General features: G+C 34.8%; 1 protein-coding gene across 3 annotated transcripts; it reads right to left on the bottom strand.

Moving 5' to 3' along the window:
• Positions 1-347: 347 nt before the first annotated feature.
• Positions 348-25,445, bottom strand: LOC113111933 (homer protein homolog 3-like). 3 transcript variants are annotated; one of them, XM_026277164.1, is made up of 11 exons: positions 25,043-25,445; positions 24,438-24,490; positions 18,968-19,124; positions 13,986-14,117; positions 13,687-13,794; positions 11,108-11,116; positions 9,469-9,602; positions 7,549-7,705; positions 2,378-2,485; positions 2,092-2,193; positions 348-940 (listed from the first exon to the last, which is right to left on the bottom strand). In XM_026277164.1, the coding sequence occupies exons 2-11, from the start codon at positions 24,458-24,460 to the stop codon at positions 755-757; spliced, it is 1,116 nt and encodes a 371-aa protein (XP_026132949.1). In that variant the 5' UTR covers positions 24,461-24,490; positions 25,043-25,445; the 3' UTR covers positions 348-754. The 3 variants fall into 3 exon arrangements, with proteins under 3 accessions (XP_026132949.1, XP_026132971.1, XP_026132960.1); XM_026277186.1 differs by having other exon boundaries at positions 2,113-2,193; positions 25,043-25,444; XM_026277175.1 differs by lacking the exon at positions 11,108-11,116 and having other exon boundaries at positions 25,043-25,441.
• Positions 25,446-26,613: the final 1,168 nt, after the last annotated feature.

Here is a 26,613-nt window from a genome sequence, read left to right as displayed (position 1 = left end):
ATTACAAATATATATATATATATGATTTTTAATTGTTTACTGATTAAAATTAGATTCAATTTTCATTATAACTATAAAATATTATTAAACTAATAATTTAAAATAATTGAATGTAGATAAAAATGCAAAAAAGAAAAAAAAGTGGTAAATTTTTATAAAATTTTTCCATAACCTAATCTTTTTAGTGTTCATAAAAATGTATGTGACTTTGATATTACAATAATCTTGTTACAGCCATAAATGCATTAAGCTGAAATGTTTTTAGATAAATTATTATCATTAAAATATAATACTTTTAAAATATTATTAAAATGTTATTCAATTATTAATTATATAGTATTTATAATTTAAAGTAATTAAACGCAGATGTGAAAAAATACAACCAAATTAAAATAATTAAAATTAAATAAATAAAATTTCAGTAAATACTGTTTAATAAATCAATCCAGAATAATTTGAGAAAGAATTGTGATGCATTTGTGAATCGATTTTTCCAAGCCCTATTGTTCACGATGCATGGTTTAAAAAAACCAAAAAAAAAAAAAACCTTGAGATTCTGTAAAGCCGTCACACAGCACTAGTGTTTCTGACAGAGAGTGTATCAAAAATACACCTCCCCTCAAGCTTCACCCTACTGTAACAACACCGTTCTCGTTCTACCATCGTAACACCGCTGAAGTCACTGCTAGACTGGAACAGAAAGAGCTTTCAGTGCAAACCCAAGACGAAAGGAAAGAGCAGGGAGAGCGAGCATCTATTTACTGATCAGCTTGACCAGACTCTGCCGAAGGTCGTTGAGGTCGAAGATCTTGACGTCGAGGATCTGGACGACCCTCTGCACCTCGTTCTCAGCGCGCTCTCGGTCCTCCAGCGCAGACGCCAGGTTCTGTTCGGCGTTCTGCACGCGCCGCTCCAGATCCACGTTACGCATCTCCAGCTCCTGAAACACATTCAGAGACGCACTGCCATGGATTTTGTGCTCATTTACAGCATGCTTTCACAGAAAATCAAACACACATGCTCAAAGCAGCACACACACACACTCAAGAACTGCATGAGGAGAGAAGAAATAAACGTAAACACATGATCCTGACATTTTTTCACCGAAACTTTTAAAGTGTTCATAAAAATGTATTTGACTTTCATGGATGCCTTACAGAAAGGTGTGACATTTTAATATAATTTAACTTAAAATAATTATTTTAACTACTAAAATAATAATTTTATGCAAATGTAAAAAAAAAAAAAAAAAAAAAACCACTCAGATTTTTTGTAAAATTGTTATTTCTTTTTAATCTAATTTGTTAAGGCGTTCGTAAAAAAATACTTTTACACTAGTTAATATTTTAAGGTGAATGTTACAGAAATGTGACCATTTTTACTATTATTAATTGTATTACTATCATTAAAATAATAATTTAAAATTAGTGTTATGTAAATGGGAAACAACAACAACAAAACCAACTGTTTAAAACCAAAATCAATAGGGGCCAAAATTATTCATATTTATAATATTTTTTATATAATTACATTATTATTTTTATTAAATTATTATTAAAACGCAAATTAAAAATTAAATAATTTATATTTTTAATTTTTAAAATATGAAATTTTTTTTAACAAATTAAATTGAAAATAATTTAATGTAAATGAAACATGCAAAAAATACAATAATATAATATTTTTATATTAAGAAAAATTATTTAAAAAAATGTAATGTACAACTAAAATGAAACAATAATTTCATGCAAACAAAAAGGTGAAAAACAAACAAAAAAATCTCTACACAATTGTGATTTTTTTTAAACATATTTTCATATATATTTTGATTGTTATTATTCATAAGTCATTCATTCTTCAGTTGACTGCTCCAGAAATGCATGACAATTTTGAAGCTAAATTAATATTAAACTTAATAAATGTTTTAATCATACATAACAATAATAAATATTACAAAGAATTAATTTAATGAAAATGTAAAAAAAAAAAATGGTTTCAGTATCTCAACACTTGTGTAAATACATTTATGACACTTCTGTGATGCATTAAAGCGAATGCCTAATACTTCAAAATAAGTCATTGTTTTTTTACTGTTGTGATGTCCTCCACCACCTGTAGTCTGTGAATGGCTTCTTCTCTCTCCTGCTCCAGCTCGTGGAAGTTGGACTTCTTACTCTGGAGAATACGGATCTCCTGAAATGCACAGAAACATATAATCCAGCGAGGTCGTGCTGAGACGTGTGCGTCTTCTGTACGGGAGTTTGAGGAGGTGATTGCAGTAGCTGGACCGGTGACTTTCAGTGAAGTGCATCTGTAGGTCGCTGGACTCTCCCCTCCGTCAGTGTGTGTGTGTGTGTGTGTGTGTGTCGGCTCTCACCTCGTCCTTTGCCTTCAGCAGGTTCTCCAGCTCCTCCAGGGATTGGGTGAGCTCATCTTTCAGCATGTCGCTGGGTCCCTGACTGCCATGAACCTCCAGATCCGCCACCTACAGACACAATAAACCAGAGCCAGCGTTACCGCTCATGATGCAAAACTCATGATTTAGCTCTCTTTCGTATGAATGGACTATTGAGAAACCTGTCTGAAAACAGTCATTATTTTGCAGCTTTAATTGAAGAGCCGGGCTCTTATTGAAATGAGTGTGTGTGATGTTTTGAGGCTCAGATAAAAGCAGTAGTGACTCATCAAACACAGTCAAACTTCACTCAGACTGAATCTCCAGCATTACGGCCCTCATAAAGCCCCGCTGCTGACCTACATACACATTCAGTGATTATTCAGCCATTATATTTGAATAATGCATTACAGCTGACAGTAAAGGACAGTAGAAGAGAAACTGGGCCGTGTTTAACCAGGTGTGACGCGACAAGTCTGTCAGTATAAAATCATGAGAATAAATTCTGTGCAAAATGGCAAATTCACAACTGATCAAATCATATTTGAGGTTTAATTAACACTAACGTTTAAAGGTTTGGGTTTGGATTTAAAAATAAGACACAAAGGCTGCATTTATTTGATCAAAAACACAGTAAAAACGTTAATATTGTGAAATATGATTACAATGAAAAATGTCATTACTCCAGTCTTCAGTGTCACATGATCTTCAGAAATCATTCTAAAATATTGCTGCACATTTCTGATTATTATCAATGTTACAAAAATGAATTTTTAAAGCTAAATTATAATTAACATGTAAATAAAAAATTATATTAATAATATTTGTACATTATTTTAAATATAATGAATTTTAATTTTTAATGCTAATTAAAAAATATTTAAAAAAAAAAAAAATTTACATTAAAAAAATATTTTTTTGCTAAAAAATATAATGTAAACAACATTTTTAAATGTGTAAAAATATATTCAACTTTTACATAACCATTCATGCTTAAGTGAGATGTTAAGGAAACACATTTTTAAAGCTAAATTATTAATTAAATAGAATTTCTAAAGTATTATTATCATAAAATACAATTTTCATTATTAATAAAATAAATGTAAAAAAAGAAAAAATATCCTACGACTATAAAATTGTGAACATTATATGTAAATCTTTATTTTGCCATCCTGACTACACACAATATAAATCAGATTTCCAATAAATAATAACTTCAATACATGACATTTTAAAGTGTAACTAAACCCCTGGTCAGAGCCCGACTCCACCCACTGGCAATATTTGAAAAATGCTGAAAAGTGGGCAGATTGCAGCGGAGATAGAGGCGAGTGCGGCGTGAACCTGAGACCCGCAGTGACGGATTGATTGACAGCTGCTGTCAGAGACGCTAATGGAGAGTGACTGTGACGCAAGTAGCTTTGCAACAGAGCGAGCATTTGAAGTAGAGGACTTTTCTCCCCCACTTCCACCTGAAGTGGAGAATGTCGAGGTGTTCATATCAATTCGAGCCGCAGGCTAAAACTGCGGTCTTATCTCCCGCACCACGTCGCTTTTCAGTGCGAGCTGTGTGGAGAATCCCATCTCCACCTCCATTGAGTTGAGCCCCTTTCACACTGCCATTCCGGCAAATACAGTGGTAAAGTGTTCCGGCAATTGTTCCCGGGTCGCTAGATTTTGCACTTTCACACTGCACGAGATATGTGCGTGCTTTCCCACACAACCCGTAAAGATCCCGTAACGACACGTGACATCAGGGCGTGACGTGTAATGTACGAGTCGAAAACATTAGGCACGTTATACTTTCACTGAAGCAAGCGATCGATCTCGGCGTCAGCAGGGAGAGTGAGGAACTAACTGATCTCTGCTTCATTACAGTTTGCACATATTTCTTCGTCGCGAACGTTGATCTTCCTTCAAAACAGCCGGTAAAAGAGTCGCGCGATAATGTGCGTCATCACTTCGACACGGAATTAGATCTGGCTTTTGTTCACACAGCACTCGTCCCGGGTTGAATCTGGCAATGTTACTAGGTCCCCGACCCGGGTTCAATGCGGGAATCAATCCAGGGAAGTGGTTGCTTTCACACAGAATGCGACCCGGCAATGTTCTGGCAATATGACGGGTCCGACGTGCAGTGTGAAAGGGGCTTAGGAGAAGCAGTCCCGTGTAAAATGCAGTTTGCACACCTCAGCTCTAGGCGGGAACTTGCGGTCTTCCAGGCCAAGCACATGCAACCACTGGCACCTAATTTTAAATTCTGCTGGTAAACTATGCAGTCCAGCAGTGCTGTCGCAACCAGCAACACACCTCCGTACCATCCTGACCACTGTACTAAATACAGATAAATCTACGCTAACTTGAAGATCTAATTAACTATATAATTGCTATGCTAAATAGATGCTATAATAGTCTATCCTGGTCATTTTCAATACTCGCAATTCCAACTCCTGACTCACAACAGTGATTTTGACTGAACAAGATGGTTTTACACTGCCAAGGGTGTGGTAGCTCGTACCAAGGGGCGTGGTGAGCTGGAAACTGCTTACGTCACATCCAACAGGAAAAATCAACTGCAGTAGCCACCATTCAACCTGAAGAGGGCAGCACTCTTTTTTTACACCATATATTGTAGAATTAAACACTTTATACTCAAATGTCAAAAAAGTTACTCGAGATCATGAACAGCACTATAAAGCCCCATATTATAGATATTAACTAAAAAAGTTGGTTTAGGGTTAGTTTTACTCTTTAAGCATAATTTGTTTTTTAAATACATAACTTTTGACACAATGCATTTAATTTTATCTATTTTAGCTACATAACAAAGAAAAACAACAAAAACAACTTGGGTTGATCTCTATACTAACCTGAATATAACATTTATGTTCATTTCTTATATTTTTTGTTTTGTTGTGGAAACAGTGGATACATTCTTATTTTCAGAAAATTCAAAAGCACTGAACATTTATTCTGAAATAAGTGGTAGCAGTTATTTTACAGTCCTGTTCCTCATGTACATACTATGTTATTAATATAGTAATAAATAACTATGTAATAACTAGGTACTAATCCCGAACCTACCCCATGAGTTACTTGTATTACCAGAACTTCTTAGATAAATAACTGTAAAGTAGATATAAGTACGTTAGTAACGTACTGTAAAATAAAGTGCAACCGATAAAAGTTTTTTTTTTTTTTGTTTCTCACCCTCTTTCACTCCCTCCACAGTAAACATAGTGAAACAAACACATTCACACTCTCTCTCTCACACACACACACACACACACACTCTCTCCCACACACACACACAGAGATACATACACAATCTCTCTAACTCTCACACTCTCTCTCTCTCTCTCTCTCTCTCTCTCTCACACACACACACACACACACAGACAGACACAGAGAGACACACACAATCTCTCTCACTCTCACTCATACACACACACACACACTCTCACGCTCTCTCTCTCTCTCACACACACACACACACACACACTCCCTCTCTCTCACACACATACACACACTCACACTCCCTCTCTGTCTCACACACACAGACTCGCTCTCTCACACACACACACACACACACTCGCTCAGGATAAAGAGGAGCAGCTCCTAAAGGTCTCTGGCACTCGGAGGGCCGTAAGAGAGACTGGCTTATTTTTAACCGTGTAAAGTGTAAAAAGTTTCCAGTCGAGGGTCTGGCAGCTCCCCCTGGTGATATTACACTTCTCCTAACTAGGCCACTGAAAGTAGGATATCACTGTCCTACAAACCACCCCACATCTCTCTCTCTCTCTCTCTCTCTCTCTCTGGTCCCGTGAGACATGAACCATTTTCCACCACCTGGTCGCCTGTTCTGAGCTCAGAGACGCAGTCGTTCAGCGACAGAGAGAGAGAGAGAGAGAGAGCACATGAGATGTGAGAGAAGTGAGAGAGTGCTAATGACAATCCACTCAGATCGATGGAGAGTCCCATCATTCTGACGGTTTTCTGCTTCTGATTCTCACTTGGACTTGAACCCAGTTCTTAAATCTCTGGAAATTATCGAGCAGGTCAAATAAATAGGATTTTTTTTTTTTTTAAGGCAGGGCAAATTCATTTGTGTAGCACAACTGATACACAGTGGCAATTCAAAGTGCTTTGCAAGATTATTATTATACAATTATTATCAATGTCACATAAATGCATTTAATTTTTTTTTTACAAAATGCAAAAAAACTAAAAGTTAAAGTAGTGTTTTTAATTATTAATTAATAATTATAAATAATTATTTTATTAATGTCATGTGAAAAAGTAAAACATTTATTCAATTACTATATATAATTAATAACCATAAAAAATCCATAAGAAATAAATATATAATAAAATAAGTAAAAAAAATTTAAAAAGATTTAAATCTTTTTTTGTAGTGAATTTTGAAAAAAAAATTGTGAATTTTAGAAATCTCATTTGTCAGTATTAAACTGTATTTATTCTATCAGCATAAGCAAGTTTCCCCCCAAATAAATTCATTTTTCAATTCTATGTTTAAAGGAAAACTATTTAGTTTAAACTAGCAACCAACATTACAACCTTTTTTGTATGTTTACACATCATAACTATATTAAAAACAAGTTTTATCTCATGCACATTTCATTTTTTATATTGTTTTAAAATAGTTTTACAGTAATTCTCTAAAACATTTTATCATAGGTATAGTTCAATATAGTTGATTTTTAAATAAAATACTCAAAGTAAATTTTAAATATTAATAACATTAATAAAATAAAAAATATCTCATTTTCATTTAGTTGAAAACTAAAGTACTAAAATAACCAAAAACAAATAAACGAATCAAAAATTACTCAAAATAAATGTTTCCTGATATAAAATAAAATAGAACTTATTTACTTCAGCTGGATGCTAAGGCAACATTTGTCATTTTAAGTGGAAGTACTAAAATTAATAAAATAAAATAAAAACTATATACAAAATTTTAAAAAAGACAACTAAAAATGACAAACAAAATTACTAAAACTTGAACTAAAATTAATGTGAAAAACAATTTGAAATATGAACAAAAACTAAAAATGAATAGATTTCTTCTATTTTAGTTTCTCTTGCTCACTCCACGATGCATCCAGTTTGAAAGCAGCGTGTATTTTCACCTGATCTCGTAATCTCTCCGTCTCCTCCTGATACGCCGCCAGCTGTTTCTTCCACTGCTCCACGTTAGCATTAGCCTCATGCAGCGCGGCCACCAGTTTAGCATTACTGTCCTGTAAGGTGAAGAGCTCGGACTCCAGATTCATCTCACAGATCGAGCTGAAACAAACAGAAACACTGACCACTTCAACCCATGCATGAGAATACAGGGATTGTTTCTTCAAAATGCAGTAGAATAATTTATTGAAGCCTTAATGCTCTGTGCAAGCATGCACTATATAAAATAATAAATGTTTTACTGCGCACATTTAATCAGATAATCCTAGCATGTGAAAATTCAATGCATTTTATGTTCAGTAATTCAAGCAGATGTATTCTTTTTTTTTTTAAAGAGGGGACACTTTAAAAAACCTTTTTTATAAAGGGTTAAACAACAGCAAAATAGAACCAAATTTATCTGAACCCAGGACTGAAATGACAAATGCATCATCAAATTGATAATTGTCATAAATAATGTGCTTTCCCGAGGGGTCAAAGGTCCGAGCTAAAACGGAAACTTTAAAATAAATTAAACCGTAATATTATATAACAACATTTAAAATATATATGAAAAAAAAAGACTAAAAAATAAATATATTAACATTAAAATAAAAATATAAATTAAATTTAGAAATAAAAATATAAATTAAAAAATATATATAAAATAATTCAAAATAATAAAACTATAAAAGTAAATAAATACTAAAATAATTTCACATTTTTGTTGACAAATAGTATCAAAAAAGCTAACTACTAAAGTTTTCAGAACAGCATTTTTATTCAACAAACTAAAGAAATATTTATTGTTTTCTTTTTTATTTAAAAAACAAAACAAAAAAGCATTAACTGAAATAAAAAAAATAAACATCTTAATTTAATTTAGTTTGGCTTGATGTATTAAAATAAGTAAAACGGAATAAAAATTTATAAAAACTACATAGACATTTAAAAAAAGGACAAACATACATCAAACTTCCTAAAACTTAAATATAACAAATTAAAACAAAAACTGAAAATATAAAAACAAAAACTGAGTCCATATATTAATAAAAACTACACCAGTATCTCAATTATACTACAATAACTTAAAAACCGAAACCAGAAATACAGTGCATTTAATAATCAATTAATTACTAAAATGTATCTATTAATAAACACTGAACATTTAAACATCACATAAAGTAGTTTATATCAACTTTATACTGATATAATTATGTTTCTATTCATGACTGAAAAATTTAAATTCAACCAGTGGCTGTAATAAAAACTTGTTTTCATGACAAATGTATTCAAACATACACCAAACAATGAAGTTAAAAGAAATGTGAATATGTAATATAGTGCATTCAACAAAATGTTCATCTCTAAAGTATTTTTTGCTAGTTAACTAACAAATGAATTTTATGAGGTATATATAATTTTACGTGAAACAGTTTTTCTTTAAATAGAAACACTGATTGATCGATTGCATGATACTTGACAGTAAGTTGTACTGTCTCTTTAAAAGCCTTCTGATGTTCGTTCATGCTTATTTAATGCTCTAATTAAACTCCACTGCTTGGTTGAATGATTTCAGCTTTCTAAAACTAACCAGGCCAAACCAAAAATGCAGAAATGCCAATGCATCACTAGTTTGCATGATGCAAGTGTGCTGGAGCTGGTTGTTATTCAGTTGCTAATGTGTTCAGAACTGTTGCAACAACGACTCGCATGATAAAGAGGCCTGGAATCGTAGGCGTTCAGGAAAGCTGAATTTAGGGGCATTTTATGAGGTCTTTCAAGCAGGAAAAGGCCTATTATAGTGTGAACAATGGCTGTTAGACTCTTTCTTCACAAATGTGCAACAGTGGACGTGTGGTCCGAGAGCGCCGCTGAAGTCTTACCCCTCTGAGAGCATCTTCTTGATGCGCTCCTTCTCCGAGGACAGAGTAATGTCAGCGCTCTGGCTCCGGAAGAGCTTGTCCTCCGGTCCGTTCACACACATCGCTGGAGGAGACTGCAGCTCGTCACACAAGTCCTACAGCGCGCACACACACACACACACACACACACACTGTTATCAGATGAATCCAGACACACTCACAGCTCAGCGTCCGTCTGACTCACTTCAGGATAAATCCATTTAACTGACAACTGAGTGTCACACTAAAAAAACAGAACTACATTTCTAGCAAAAATATATCATAAATAAATAATAATATATAAACTGCCATCTGTCAGTTGTGTGATGCAGGGAATTACTGTAAATGCATAAATGATGGCATATGATGAAAGTAATAGGTCACAGATACTAATACTAATATTTCTTAATTGTATTATTGTAGTAATATATTACAATTGTAATGTCTGATTACAAAATTATACAAACAGAATTTAGTCAGTAATTTATAAAAATTGAAGTACATTGCTTGTGTATACACAAACATTACAAATTATAAATACATTATGTATATGGATTATCTATCATGCAATAGTTATAAATATATAAATCACTTATTGTGTGTGTGTGTGTGTGTGTGTGTGTGTGTTTATACACACACACACACACACACACACACACACACACACGCATACATATATATATATATATATATATATATATATAAATTCACAATAAAAAATATATTAGTTCTTTTCAAGGCTGTAACTCTACATTCAGTTAAATGGACTAATTTAATTTATTTCAGTTACACAATAATTATATAATACATTATTTATTTATATATATAAATTAATGCTGGGTAACAATTAATTGCGATTAATCACATCCTATGTTGTTTAATATAATATATATATAATATAATATAAATAAGAATATAAAATATATACACATAAATACAACATTTTCAAAATATATACTGTATGTGTGTGTGTGTATACATAATAAATATACAAAGTGCACACACATATAATATGTAAACAAACACTTTTATTTTGGATGCAATTAATCGTTGTCCAGCAATAAAAAAAGAAATCTCTCTTTCTCTCTATATACATATATAGAGCTGCACGGGTAAATATGATTTCTTGAAAGTTTATTACTAACCTGTATATAAAATATCAATTTTCAAGCACAAATGGAACCATTGATAAATGACCCAGTTTTCAGCAGGTGAGTTTATAAACGCATAATAAACTCATTCTCAGTCTTATTATAGCAAACAGTGAGCATGCACCATAATGAGCAGAATCATATCGATATAAACACGCCGGAGGTGAAATTATCATAACACAATTTTTAACCATCTTATTTTGACTTGGCCATTTTGGAATGAACTATGATTGGTTTCTGGTTTCTGGTGAACGCCGTCTGTGTCACGTGTGAAGATGACCTGATTTTGCTCCTGCAGAAGCAGAGGACTCTACAGGGTTCACCGTGGGACTCGTGCTGTGTGTGTGTGTGTGTGTGTGATAAATCACAAACCCCATTTACTACATCAACAGAGGATGCTTCTATTCCCACTAAACTCTGAATCGTGCCGCGCTGCTCATGCTGTGTGTGTGTGTGAATGTCAAACTCACCTGAGAGAACTGACAGCGTCCGGATTGAAAGCATTGAGAGAAAGTGATAAAAGATAAAGTAATTTCCTTTAATTATCGTGCACGGGGGAGACATTATGTTTACACATTTCTACAAATTTACCTGCCATCTTTTGGTATCAGAAACATTTAGTGCCATTCAATTAAAGACCAAAAAATTGAATTTAATATAATATGTTATATATGGGGGAATGGTACAACTTATACAAAATATATAAAATATATCATTGATTTAATACTTTAAAAGCAGCCTTCAATACTTAAACCTATTTTATTTTAGCTAGTTGCCAAAGCAACTGAACTCATTTTAATTTAGTTTCATTTAATTTTCTAAAATAATGTAATAGTAATAAAAATTAATAAAATAAAAAAGACATTAAAAAGTAATGCAAAATGACACATTTTTTATAAAATTTCTACAACTTTAAAATTAAATGAAAATAGAAAAATACAGAAAATAAAAAAATAGTAAAAAATTCTAAATATTAATAAATCTATAAAAGCATCTCAATAATATTAAAATAGCCCTAAGCAGCTGTTAAAACAATACTTGAGTCTTCTGCTACATAGCTGAATACTTGAAATAATGCATTATATGCTTCAAAAATATTTATTTATATTTAATATTTACATATTTTAAACTTCAGTTATGTAATACATTATATATTTTAAACATTTAAATACATATTTAGATATTATTTTACATATATGAATAAATATTTATATAAACATATTACACAAATATACATTTTAAAGATTCAATCTGTTATTTCAGTCACATGAAATAATTGTTTTATTTCATAGCTAGTTTATGATTTTTTCCTCAGTGAAACCTCACGTTATCAAAACTTCAGACAGCAGAAAAAATACAGGGCATTCGAACATTACAAACTTAAATACCTCAAAATGTGTTTTTTTGCTGAAATGACCTGGCTTCGTTTCCTCTGACCTAGAGAAATCTACTGCATGTGCAGAATAAGTGTCACTCCGGTTTGAAAACAGTCAGTATTTGAGATTGATAACAGTATTTGCTACTCTCAAACGGTCTTGTTCTCACAACAGGAGCGAGACTGAATACGTATGAATGAGTAACTGAAGGAAAGACATTCCTGGGTCCAAATCAGGCCTAAAATCTCTTTTAGGAAATAATAAACCAAACTTAAGCTCAGAATTTCAGTTGTGAATCTTGATTGTATCTAGATTTCAGTGTCACTCTGGTTCATGACTGAAATGTGTGTGAATGCAACCATGTTTAACCCTAAAATAGGAATGCATTCTGCTGCTGAAGACTGATTCAGTCCTCTCAGATTGTGTAGCGAGAACAGACAAGGACAAAAGCAAAACTGAAGTGAATTGTGCAAAGTTCAGTGTGAACAGCAGAACAAACGGGCTCTCATCAGGTCGAGAGGTCTGGGTCTTAAATGGCCCTTTAACAGCCGGCTGACCTGAAAACACAAGCATTTCGACATCATTCTAGAAGACAGACGCTGACAGAGAGCGGACAGGATGGCTCCGGATAATTTTATCACTGTCCTAGTTCTCCTCTCACTTCCCAGTGAGACGAATGACCCAGCTCTTCCTGCTCTAGGATTACAGTAACCCTTCACTTACCACACACACACACACACACACACACACACAAGATCTGTCAGATGTATGCTGCTTGAAAGACGCGTGCGCACTGATGTAAACAAGCACGCATGAGAAGCACATGAGGAACGCGTGAGAGACGCGCTGAATGAAAGCACATACACTCTCTGACAGCAGATGGCGCTAAACTGCAGAAAAAGCAGCCCTTACCCTGAAAACCCCATAAATAAAGCAGCTGCACTACTTTCTAAACCATATTTAAATCATTTTAAATAGCCGTTCAGATTTGTGTATTAACTATAATGTTCATCACAGAGCCAGATACTTAAATATTTAGACTTAATAGGCTATTTATTTTCTAAAATCCATTTTAATCTGGACTATGACATGCCCTAGATATTGTTTGAAAGCGTTTTGATTCTTTATTGTTCACTTACACTTTACATTATGGCTTCATTAGATAACATAAACTGCCAATGAAAAATGTGAACATGCATTAATTAATCTTAGGTATTCCAATATTTAATAACACATTGTTTAATTCGAAAGCTGCAACTGTGTTATTTAATGAGATATTTTTTAACAAAGATTAATAACTTGTAACAATTGTAGCTATTGTGAATGTTAATGCATTAACTAAGTTAACTAATGAGATCATATTGTAAAGTGATACCTGTGGGTCTTTATAGTTCTTTTGCACTTTAATCGGTGTAAAATTTTTAACTTTTTATATTTTTTCTGTATTGCATTATTTTATTTAAACGTTCAGTTATTTTTGCTACAAAAGAAAAAAGTTATTTAACCTGTTATAATGCGTTATGACCACTTTTTTAAAACTACATTTCTATGTCTAACCCCAAAATTGCTCCTTTTCTATAGCAGTTCCTGGGGGGTCTTGAATTTTAACAGAGGCTTGAGTCAAAAATGCCAAAAAAAAAATTTTTTGGGATACAAAATAAATGATGTCACACCTGAGGCGCGGCGATGCTGAGAGCTGTGGTGTTCAGCTCCATCTTGTCCTGTGATTTCTCTCTGGCCAGACGTGCAGCTTCCCTCACCTCTTTAAAACGCTCGGCAAACTGCAACAAAAACACATGATTCTGTATTACATAAAGGGTGATGCAAGTATTTCCAAACATGTCTGTGCAAAACTATATTATGTTGGTTTGCATCCCCCTTCTTAATCTGATTTGAAGCATTCATGTGTTTGAACAGACACAATGCATTTTGTGTCGTTTCTCTGTAAGCGGGACATTAAAGACGTTCACACCTGGTGCAGCTGCTGCTCTGTGGCGAACCCGAGGCCGTACACGGTGTTTGCTCTACTGTCCGCCCACTGACCGAACTTCTGAGACGTCTTGGTGAACGTCATGTTGTGGCTGATCGTGCTGTTGATGATCGCCTACCAAAAGAGAGGACGTAAATCACAGAAAATTCAGAGGAAGCACCCATTTAAAAGAATACAGAAGGGATAGTTCGACCCATAACGGTAAATAGTCGACGGTAGACATTGACTTCCATAATATGCAAAAAAAATATATACTAGGCTGGCTATAGAAACTCTGTCTGGTTACCAACATCTTCATCTTGTACAGGTTTTGAACAACTTGAGGGCGAGTAAAATACGGCAAAAAAAGACTTTTACACAATACATGCACGAATACCAGAAAGGTTTGTGATGCAATTATCTGTAAATCACGGTTTACACGGAGATGTATTTCTCACCTCAACAGGATGATTTAAAAGCATCACGGCTCACATAACATCTATTTTAAATGACAACGTCTAACTTCCGAGTAGACCAGGATTGAAAGTGCATTACTGTAAACACAATTTATGCTTGTTTATGCATAGCGCTGCTATTATATTGAGCTGTTTGGGAACGGTTTCTGAAGACTAAGTGTGTATAAACAAGTTATAAACATTAATATTACTAACTAAAATAGTGTAGCACAAGCTGGTGTAAAGAGAAGATCAGTAACACATGCTGAAGACTGAACCGCAATCGTTCAGGTTAACACTTATGACCCCTGAGAGAGAGTAAAACATGAAAGCTAATAACGGTGATGATACACACTTCAGATGACATGTTGAATCAATGAATCATAAACAGCTATAAATGTCCCATGTTTTTATTAAAACCAGAACAAATCAATAAAGCTGCAGAAAGATGATCACAACAACTCAAGCCATCACGATGACCAAGAGACGCTTAGAAATGATGTTTCAAAAAATATACTGGATGGTCCTGTAAAGTGTAATGTATTTCTGTGATGCTCCGCTGTATTTTCAGCATCATTCCTCCAGTCTTCAGCGTCACATGATCTTCAGAAATCAGAATTATATGATGATTTACTGCTCAAGAAACATTTCTGATTATTATCAGTGTTGGAAAAAGTTGGGCTGCACGACATTTTTGTGGAAACTGATACAATTTTTTATTTTTCAGGATTTACAGATGAATAGAAAGTTCAAAAGCATAGCATTTATATGAAATAAATATATTGTAACATTATAAATGTCTTAATGTCACTTTTGATCAAGATTATTTAATTGTTAAAAAATAAAAAATTATATAGAGAGAGCGAGAGATAGAGAGAGCGAGAGAGAGATAAAGAGAGCGAGAGATAGAGAGAGCGAGAGATAAAGAAAGAGAGAGATAGAGAGAGAGAGAGAGAGCGAGAGATAGAGAGAGAGAGACAAAGAGCGAGAGAGAGATAAAGAGAGAGATAGAGAGAGCGAGAGATAGAGAGAGCGAGAGATAGGGAGAGAGAGATAGAGAGAGATAGAGAGAGAGAGAGAGATAAAGAGAGAGAGAGCGAGAGATAGAGAGAGCGAGAGACAGAGAGAGAGCGAGAGACAGAGAGAGAGCGAGAGACAGAGAGAGAGCGAGAGAGAGAGAGAGAGAGAGAGAGCGAGAGCGAGAGAGTGATAGAGAGAGAAAAAAATAAACTCCTGTTCTTCAGCAATGCTCTCTGTAAATATTTACCCTGTATCCACTAATTTTTTTTGTGATTATATATGTACAATATTGACATGAATATTTTTTTTTAATTTTTTTTTTTAATATAATTATTATTATTATTCTTTCTTTTTTTTTCTTTTTTTTTTATCTACATATCTGTACATCTATATATCTGTATAACTTGTTCACTGTTTATTGCTTTGGCAACATTGTGCTGTTTCACAGTCATGCCAATAAAGCTCATTTGAATTTGAATTTGAATTTGAGTGATAGAGAGAGAGCGAGAGAGTGAGAGAGCGAGAGAGAGATAAAGAGAGAGAGAGCGAGAGGTAGAGAGAGTGAGAGAGAGTGAGAGAGAGCGAGAGAGTGATAGAGAGAGAGCGAGAGAGTGAGAGAGCGAGAGAGAGATAAAGAGAGAGAGAGCGAGAGGTAGAGAGAGTGAGAGAGAGTGAGAGAGAGCGAGAGAGTGATAGAGAGAGAGCGAGAGAGTGAGAGAGCGAGAGAGAGATAAAGAGAGAGAGAGCGAGAGGTAGAGAGAGTGAGAGAGAGTGAGAGAGAGCGAGAGAGTGATAGAGAGAGAGCGAGAGAGTGAGAGAGCGAGAGAGAGATAAAGAGAGAGAGAGCGAGAGGTAGAGAGAGTGAGAGAGAGTGAGAGAGAGCGAGAGAGTGATAGAGAGAGAGCGAGAGAGTGATAGAGAGAGAGCGAGAGAGTGAGAGAGCGAGAGAGAGATAAAGAGAGAGAGAGCGAGAGGTAGAGAGAGTGAGAGAGAGTGAGAGAGAGCGAGAGAGTGATAGAGAGAGAGCGAGAGAGTGAGAGAGCGAGAGAGAGATAAAGAGAGAGAGAGCGAGAGGTAGAGAGAGCGAGAGAGAGTGAGAGAGAGCGAGAGAGAGTGAGAGAGAGCGAGAGAGAGATAGAGAGAGAGCGAGAGAGTGATAGAGCGAGAGAGAGATAAAGAGAGAGAGAGCGAGAGGTAGAGAGAGCGAGAGAGAGATAGAGAGAGAGCAAGAGAGTGATAGAGAGAGAGCTAGATAAAGAGAGAGAGAGCGAGAGAGAGATAAAGAGAGAGAGAGCGAGAGGTAGAGAGAGTGAGAGAGAGTGAGAGAGAGCGAGAGAGAGATAAAGAGAGAGAGAGAGAGATAAATAGAGAGATAAATAGAGAGAGATAAAGAGAAAGAGGGATAAAAAGAGAGGGATGAAGAGAGAGACAGAGAGAGAGAGAGAGAAAGAGAGGCTTTTTCTATCATACTGCAGTTTTACTAAAGAGGACATTCCCCGTGATGAAGGTGCTGCTGATCCTCTGCTCTGTGTCGTAGCAGCTCCTCGAGTCTCTCGCTCATTGTTTCATTCTCTCTGATTCTCTAATGACAGCACGAGTCATGTGACTGCAGATTACCACGGTGACGGCCGGAATCAGAGCTGCGCTGGACTCCTGATAGTGAGGTCATCCTGAATCCAAATGTGGGTCAGTTTAAAGGTGTTAGATGAAGCCGAGAACAACTGAGATTTACTGGCTTCGGTGAGGACGGTCTGCTCCACTCAGGAGTTTAATACGAACGCTGATATCACTGTAATCAAGAGATCAGACGGGCAACGGTCCAGAGAGGTGAAGGTCAATAGCAATGCATCAGATGAATTTACAGGATAAATACATATTTGAATGATTTCTGAAGATCATGTGACAGACTATAGTAATGATTCAAAAAATTCAGCTGCGCATCACAAGAATAAATTACATTTTAACAGATGTTTAAATAGAAAACTGATATTTTGAATTGTAATAATATTTCAGAATATTTCAGTTTTTACTGGATTTTTCATCAAAGAAATGTAGCCTTGGGGAGCAGAAGAGACTTCGCAAAGTAGTGTGCAAATCATTTTTTCCCGCCGCTATGGAATAAAAAAAACAAACAAAACAAAACAAAAAATATATATATATATGTAATTGCAAATTTTTCTGTATTTGTCCCAGTTGGGATTTTATAACTTACAATTTGGTCTTTTCTTATATAAACTCAAACTACAGAGAAGATCAAACTACGCAGAAATGCTAAATATATCATTTATATCTCACAATTCTATGCTGCAATTCCCTTTTTAAAATGTTTATCCTGAGTCAGAAACAAGCTTCCATGTTAATCTGAACAGCTCATAAAAGCGAAAAACAATGTCATTGGTCACTTCAGCATGTCTAAGTGGACAGTGCTTGACCAGAACAATCTGTGTTTTGTTTCTAAGAGACTATGGTATCGCCTGTGCTTCCACTTAGACAGCTCTGATTCGCTCCATCAACAAGTATTGATTATCCCGACAGGATGCAAGTCATGCAGCTCCGGCGTTTCCAGCACTCAACTCTTCTTTAAGAGCATCTCGTTCGCTCTGATATCAGGTGTTGAGCTTTTAACCTTCCCTTCAGTGTAAATCCCCTCGTGGGGAGTATTTCATTCAGGCTCTAATCACATCGACTCAATCACCTTCTGAAAGCTTGCAGCTGATGGAGATGTTTATTACGTTACTCCGCTGCAGTCGGTTGGATGTCTTGCACGTTACACCGATGATAACCACGAGAGGGTTTCTGCTAGTATGCAGTATGTGCAACATGAGCACAGTATGCACTGCACTGAATAGCATGATGACACACATTTGACAAAACATGCAATAAACAATCAGAGAATCTGAAGTGCAATGCTTTCCCACTATGCAATGAATTTCCATTCCCAGTGAATAAACTCTACTTCCCCTCCCTCTTGACTCAATACTTAGTGTTAAAATTAATATTATCGATTTAATTGCACTGACACTATTTCCATAAATGATGAATTTTGCATTGCATTATTGAACCGGTTTGTTTCATAATTTATGAACGTTGCAACATTGATGCTGCTATTAAACTGAACTGAATAAACTGAGCGGAATTGTAATCGGAATCAATTAATCATAAACCTAAAATGAGAAGGGTCTCTATGGGATTATAGTATACGCATGATATCTCAAGTTATAGAATTATTAAATTCCTTTTATTATTTACAAAATAGATTTATGCAATATTATGCATTTATACATTTATGCAATATTGCACAATTTAATTGATGTTAAAAATACTTTGTTTATCTGTCACAAAGTTCAAGGAAGATCAGATATCTCATACTTTATTCTGATCCCAGATGTTTGAACGCTTCTTCTATACAGCATTTCTTAGAGGGTTTTACATATGAATTGAGGTTGATGCTCAGATTTCCATCCTGAGCATCAGTCCAAACGTGCTGTAAACCAGGGGAGGAGCGCTCACCTTGGTCCCGCCCACACTGATGATGCGGTAGGCGTGTCTGTTAGCGTCGTAGAAGAAGGAGACGGTGACCGCATGCTTGCTGGCCGGGATCCAGTTGCGTTTGGTGGCGGGATCGATCTGGAACACATGAGCTCGAGTGCTGAAGATGGGCTGTTCCCTGCGACACACACACACACACACACAAACACACAACACATGAGTGTGTGTCCACAACACGACAGACATACACCTGGAAATACACAAAGATTCTGAAATGCTCATACACCTGGAATAAATAGAGAATAAATATATAGTTTATCAAGAAATATTTGAACAGCCTGTTGCTTATGAAAGTCAAGACAGTGGTGTAATTGCTGAATGATGATAACGAGAGTGGAATGAGCTGATGCCGTATCTAACTCCTCACGACTGACTGACTGAGCTCAATCTGAAGTCAATCTGGCATCTGAAGCGCTTCGGTCAAACTCTGTGTTATGGACGTCTAACAGCTCAAAGGCTTTCCGACCCCCGACAGCTGCATTTTTAACCTCTGTACCTTTGGTTGCACAAAAAAATGTATTTAATAACCCAGAACTCCCAAACACAGAAAATGTAAAAAGAAATCAATAATTCAGAGCCTAGTTTTATGTAGAAAATGTTTTTTTGTGCCATAAAAGCATGCAAAATGCATGCATATTGATTAGATATTAGATAATGTCTCATTTGCATTAAGAAATAACATAAAATAAAGAAAACAATCTTTAATTTGGTTGTTCATGAAGCTTCAACTCTTATTTTTTATTTCTTTCTTTGTTTTTGAATCTATTTTCAGAATGACAATATTCAATATATTTTTCATGCATTATCAGCTGAAAAACACATTCATTGCTCATTGAGCCATATTTTTTGGTTTACATTTTAAATAATTAATTAGCAATATTTGCTGGACAAAAAACTTTGGAGACCCACAATACAAAAAAAAAAATCCCTAATATATATAATTTTATGTATGTATATATATAACACACATACATATAAAATACATTATCTCTTCCACAGATTCCTGGTCAAGATGGACATCATCTGAGAATATGAATAGTGACATGAACAATGTCTAAAAGAACCGTTTGAGGTTTGTGTGACCACAGTAGAAGTTGAACTATTAGTCCTGGACCTCTTTTGAGGAAAGCTTTCATTATTCTCCCCTTCAGCATATCACGAGTCACGAGTGAACGCTGTTTTTCTGCGTTTTCACATCTGTCGCATGCATTCTGAGATAGGAAAGGATGGTGAATACAGAAAAACGCATGCTGTGTGCAAAGACCTTTAAAGAGCTCTACATCATGTGTATTTGAATGAGGAAAGAATTCAATATATCTGGCTATTTGTCTATTATTTTACACACTTACTGTGTCAATACTAACAGAACACACTCAAGATCAAGAACACACTCTCTCTTTTCAGATAAGACTACTTTTTTAGGGAAATTTTGAGCAATATTGCAGTCGAATAAATGCAATATTTTTTGTTCAACAACACATTTGCTATTGATCTGTAATTAAACACATATATTGGCCACCCTGATCTCTAGATATAAAAATCACCATCAGTCACAAGAAAAACTATATTCAACTATTTCAATTCACTGAAATAACATTGTTGTTGTTTTAATTTTGTAATGAAATCTATACACTATTTAAAAGACTGGGGTCAGTAAGATTATTAAATGTTTTTAAAAAGTCTTTGCTCATCGAGGCTGCATTTACTTGATTAAAATACAATATAAACAGTAAAAAAAGTGAAAAATTATTACAATTTAAAACATCTGTTTTTTCTGTAAGTGTGATTTATTTCTGTGATGCTCCGCTGTATTTTCAGCATCAGTCTTCAGTCTCACATGATCTTCAGAAATCATGAAAATATGATGATTTACTGCTCAAGAAACATTTTTGATTATTATCAATGTTAAAAACAGTTGAGCTGCACAATATTTTTGTGGAAACTGATACATTTTATTTTTCAGGATTCACAGATGAACAGAAAGTTAAAAAAAAACAGCATTTATTTGAAATAGAAATCTTTTGATCAATTGAATCCATCCTTGGTTAATTCAAATATAAAATCCTTTCAAAGATCCTACTGACCCCAAACATTTGAACAGTGACGTTTTGAAGTAAAAAGTACTGATTTATGAGTTACAAACCAAGTTTTGAATCTTAATTAAAAACATTATCTTGTGGTAATCTAATGAAACCTGCCACTGTATATTATGAATATTGCTGCTCTAACAAATTGCTTTTGCTCCTCTTTTGTAAGTCATTTTGAATAAAAGTGTCTTTATGAATTCTAAAATGTAAATGTGAATCCTCTCTGCAACAATGGTTGAACAAAAAAAAACCTAAAAAAAAATAACTGCATTTGTCTAAATATTCAACAAAGAGGCTGATGAATTTTAGTTCGATCACTCAAGTATCCGTCTAATCCTTCTGCATCTCTCCACACACACACACACACACACACACACACTCGAGGATTTGAGATCACTTTCTCCTCCTGGTCTTACGGACGCCACCTCGCTTCTTATAGCCTGGCCTGAATTCCCAGAATGCCATGGGGTTAGTCTCCAGGCTTCACACATGACGGGTCTCTGTGATCAGCGCAGCGCCTTCATCTGTCAATTTCTCACCTCGGGCTGATTACGAGGCACCCAGTAACGAGCCGAGGGGCTGTTAACTATCTAGCGTGAGAGATCGACCGCCGTTAATGACTTTCAGCAGGAAACCAACTGCACCGAGCACCAGATCAAGCAGAGCGACCCACACGTCTCAGACCTTCATTTGTAATCCATCAATGCAGTTTGTAACATATCGACAAACGTGTCGCTGAAACATTTCTGATCATATTATCATAAAACTATAGTTTCCTGTAGAATAATGTGCTAATGAATCTCGAGCATTACTGTAATACACTATGCTACTGTTCAAAAAAATTTTTAATAAGTGCAATTCTTTTATTCATCAAGGCTGCATTAAATTGCTCAAAAGTAAAGGCATTTATAATAGTAATGTTGCAAAAGATTTCAAATAAATGCTGTTCTTTTTAACCTTACTATTCATCAAAGAATCCTGGAAAAAATTAAATGCATCCACATGCATCCACAAAATATTCAGCATAATAGAATTATTTCTGTAGATCATGTGACGCTGATGCTGAAAATACAGCTGGGTATCACAGGAATAAACAGATATTCACATGGGTTCTACATGTAATTTCATGTTAACCTATCAGCAATGCAGCCGACTAGGAAAATAATACATGTTAATCAAATGTAATCGCTGTATTATCTCTAAACACAACGCCAAGAGACCATTAGATGCTCACTGTTATACTCTACACTGAGTGTGTGTGTGTGTGTGTGTGTGTGTGTGTGTGTGTTTAGAGATCACTGAACCCTCAAGCTTTCCATTTGCATTTCAGCTCTAATTGCCTTTTTCCAGATTTGTTTATGTAATTATGCAATTACTAGGAATTGTTACTGAGAAATTAACCTCATGCTGCATCTTTATTCTAGAAGTAGGATATACAGAAAAACACTAAACAATCTAGTGGTCGACCGATATATCGGCCGATAATTGACATTTTTCAAATATAGGCATCGGCCGATACGTTTTCTGCTTGGCTGATGTGTTCGAGGTGGGACTTTTATTTTGACGGTGCTGAAAGCAGCAGCGCCTGACCCCACACAGTGCTCACGCGGTCTCTCTTGTTCATCGTTGTTGTTAACATTTCTGTCTAATACGGGTAGAAGTCTAACTAATAATCCGATAGAACGGTTTAACAAAGGAATTAATGTATACAGAAAGTATTATAAGAATTGATTTTATATTAGGCCTATTTAATACTTTCTCATTTGCTGACAGAATTAAGCTTTATTTGAAAAATATGATTCCCGATGCACACAAACTTCCTTTTTCAAAATATTTCATTTTTTATTAAATATTTATTTTTTTGTGAAAAATACTGTCATCTAAAGCATAAGCATTGTTTCTTTTACACATTTATTTTTTTATCCAGTCAAATGATTTCAAATTTCTTAAATATTAATAATAAGAATTTATAAAATCATATCGGCTTTATATCGTCCACACTGCTTTCAAAGATATCGGCAGTCAAAAAAACACATATCGGTCGACCACTAATATAATCTTTCACTGTGCTCACCAAACATAGAGATATGATTTTAAATATTGAAAATTAAAGGAATAGTTCATCTGTTTGTACTCTCATTCTCACGGCACCCATTCACTGCAGAGCATCCATTGATGAGGCACTGATGCAATGCAACATTTCTCCAAATCTGATGAAGAAACAAACTCATCCTAGTCTTGAATGGCCTGAGGGTGAGCACATTTTCACCAAATGTTCATTTTTGGGTGAACTGTTCCTTTAAATCAAAGTGGGATCGTTTGAAGGACAATCCAGCGAGAAAGAAGAAATTAGGCCAGGCGTGTTCTGACCCGACAGCATCACACCTTACTGAACTAATTAACTGCACCATCACAACTCTACTGATTTAACCAGTGAAGGTCAAGACAGCTTTATGATCATCTATAAAGCATCCAGCACACTGAGATGGACACTTGAGACACTGCAGAAAATACATTGTACAGTCGTCAGGGCAACTGAAAAAAAAACACAATACTGGCTGTTTTATAAGAAACATCCTATGACCTTTTTCATCTTCGGTGTCATTTCTCCAAGAGATTAATACAGTACGAGAAGAATGGATAAATGGGTCATTCCATTAAAAACAGGTGCTTTGTCCATTTTACAAAGTGATTTTTGCATGTTCTTGCATTTCTCTATGTGCCGCTTTACAACAATCTTGGTTTCTTAATGCTCTATAAAATTAAAGATGACTTGGCTTGAAGTGCATCAGTGTTATTTTAGCATCACTGACATGCTTTTATAGTTTTTATTAGATTTGAATAATTATTTTTTCATTTTTGTTTATGTCTATCCAGTTTTTATTTCAGTTTTAGTTATTTTAGCAAATCAAGTCAAACTAAATTTAAATCAGTTTAAAGGAGTTTTAAATATATTTTATTCTATGTGTATTTTTATTTTAAGTACAGAAAGGTTTATTTATTTTGGTCATAGTTACTATAATAACCCCAAAATGCATTGTTTAATTTTTAATTTTCAGAAAGCAAGCTCTCTGATTTACACATTCTTAATGATGAACAATGAGACATACACAAAATGACATGTTTATATTTTAAAATGCATACACTCTTAAAATTAATGGACACTATATTAAATTTGCAACATTGCAAAATAATAATAAACATTTTCTCTGTAGATTCTGTAAAATGATTGTTAGCAGTTGTTTTAAAAATAGATCAAATAATCATATTGGTTTATTAATAAAAAAAAAAACACCTTGAACAAGGGTTTCAGGATCTGATAAAGATATGATATCATGACTTACCTCTCTCTGTGCAACGGAAACATTCTTCTTACTGGACAGATGAGGGTCTTTTTCTGCCATTAGAAATGAGAAAAAGAAAATAATCAAACACATAAACCCACCCAAACAGATATAATTTAAATAGTGAGAAAATTCATGACATATTTGGGTCAAGCTAGTGGACATATTCTAATAATGCAAATAATTATTACATTTTAATATGAATTGCTTTTATTTAATAAAATTTATTTATCATGTCCATGAGTCTGATTTTCTACATCAAGATTTAAATGTTAAGTGTGTGTTTCTGGTCACCATGCAGTTCAATCACCTTTCAGCTTTCTCGCAGGTCACTTTTTTATACGAGTTGAAAAAAACTTCATGTGTAATGATAATATTTCACACAATTAAAGAACGTTGTTTAGATGTATCATAGCATGTTATACTGTGTCAAATCCACAAGTATATGATTACTATCTCCACAGTATAAGTCAATATTTGCTTTGAGATATATAAGCGGTTTATATCATATGAAGTCTCTAACGCAGTTGCAGTAACTAAGCGCTCTGGCAAGTTCTCCTGGCTTCAGTTTCGCTCAGTTAAGTTCGTATAAATGCGACTCTTACCCCATGTCGTTGAAAACACACAGGATGTCAAACTCTCGTTCCTGTTCTGGAGCAACTGTTCGCAGCCTGTAGGGTGTAATCCGCGTCTGGACTCTTTCTATGCGGCATATATGTGCATGGCAGCACGAGAATGCAACAGCCGCAGAAACTGAACGTGATGACCGAGAGCGCGCGTCAGTTCCTCTTTTCCCCGCGTTTGTCTTTGGTTTTAGTTCAGCAAGCACGCGGACTCGCGGGAAAGGCCCGCTGGCTGCACGCTCCGCGTTCTATTGCTTCCCGCAGCGACTTTGATGACGAGCCGCGACTGTTACTTTGTAACCAGTTTGGCTTTGATGTCCCGCGCCTCCCGCCGCTCTGTGCTCGAGCGCTACCGCTGGCGGGTATTTTTTCAAGAGATTCGCGCTCCGCCGCCCAGCGGACAAGAAGGGGAACTGCAGCATCATTGCGGCGCCTCTCGCCCTCTAGTGATTAGAGCGAGAAGATCCGTTCATCATTGCAGACATTTGTGCTGATGTAACCCTAATGAGACACCACAAACCTTCCTCGCCTACAAACTGCAGTAAAACTAGTTTTCTGGACATATTATTATTTATATATTATTTTGGTCACATATGTTTAAAGATGTGGCCACTGTAAAAAAAGTGAATGCATGCATGTAAAATTAATACCGACTAAATTCATGAAAAAGTATCTTTAAAAATATGGGCACTGTTAGAAACACACGCACATTGTTTTTTCTAACAATGGCCAGTTAACTTTTTCATGACTTCAACATTGTGGATTCTACATTTTCACATGCATATATTTATTAAGTGTGCATGTATGTTTGTGTATGTATGTTTGTGTATATATATATATATATATATATATATATATATATATATATATATATATATATATATATATATATATATATACCATATTTTCTAGACTATAAGTCACACTTTTTTTCATAGTTTGGCTGGTCCTGCGACTTATAGTCAGGTGCGACTTATCAAAATTAATTTGACATGAACCGAGAGAAAAACACAGAGCGCCCTCTAGCGGCTGTAGACAGTAATGTTTTCTCTTGGTTCTACATAAATGCGACTTATAGTCCAGTGCGACTTAAGTTTTTTTTCCTCATCATGACGTATTTTTGGACTGATGCGACTTATACTCAGAAAAATACAGGTATGTATATATATATATATATATATATATATATATATATATATATTATACACAGTCTATGGTGTTACGATAATAGAAACAAAGCATTTTTCAGAAAAAAAACTTCTTGATAAAGGTTCTTTATAGTGAAGGGACAGCCGTGATTTTTATATATATATATATATATATATATATATAAAATGCATATATAATACATATGTGTGCGAGTGTGAGTGGACCTTTCATTAGGTGTAACAGCAAGTAACATGTAATAAGAGTGTGTCAAATTCATTTTCAACGTCCAATAATTAAGTCTGACCTTGTGTGACCTTAGAAAAAAAGCACAGTAGGTTTAATGTGTGATTGATGAAAACGCCACATCAGACCTGCTCTATCACTTCAGAGGATGACACAATACA

This window comes from Carassius auratus, chromosome 2 (assembly GCF_003368295.1).
Source record: "Carassius auratus strain Wakin chromosome 2, ASM336829v1, whole genome shotgun sequence".
NCBI classification, from domain to species: Eukaryota; Metazoa; Chordata; class Actinopteri; order Cypriniformes; family Cyprinidae; genus Carassius; species Carassius auratus.
Note: the sequence above shows the minus strand (reverse complement) of the source record. Positions and strands in the feature narration are given on the sequence as shown.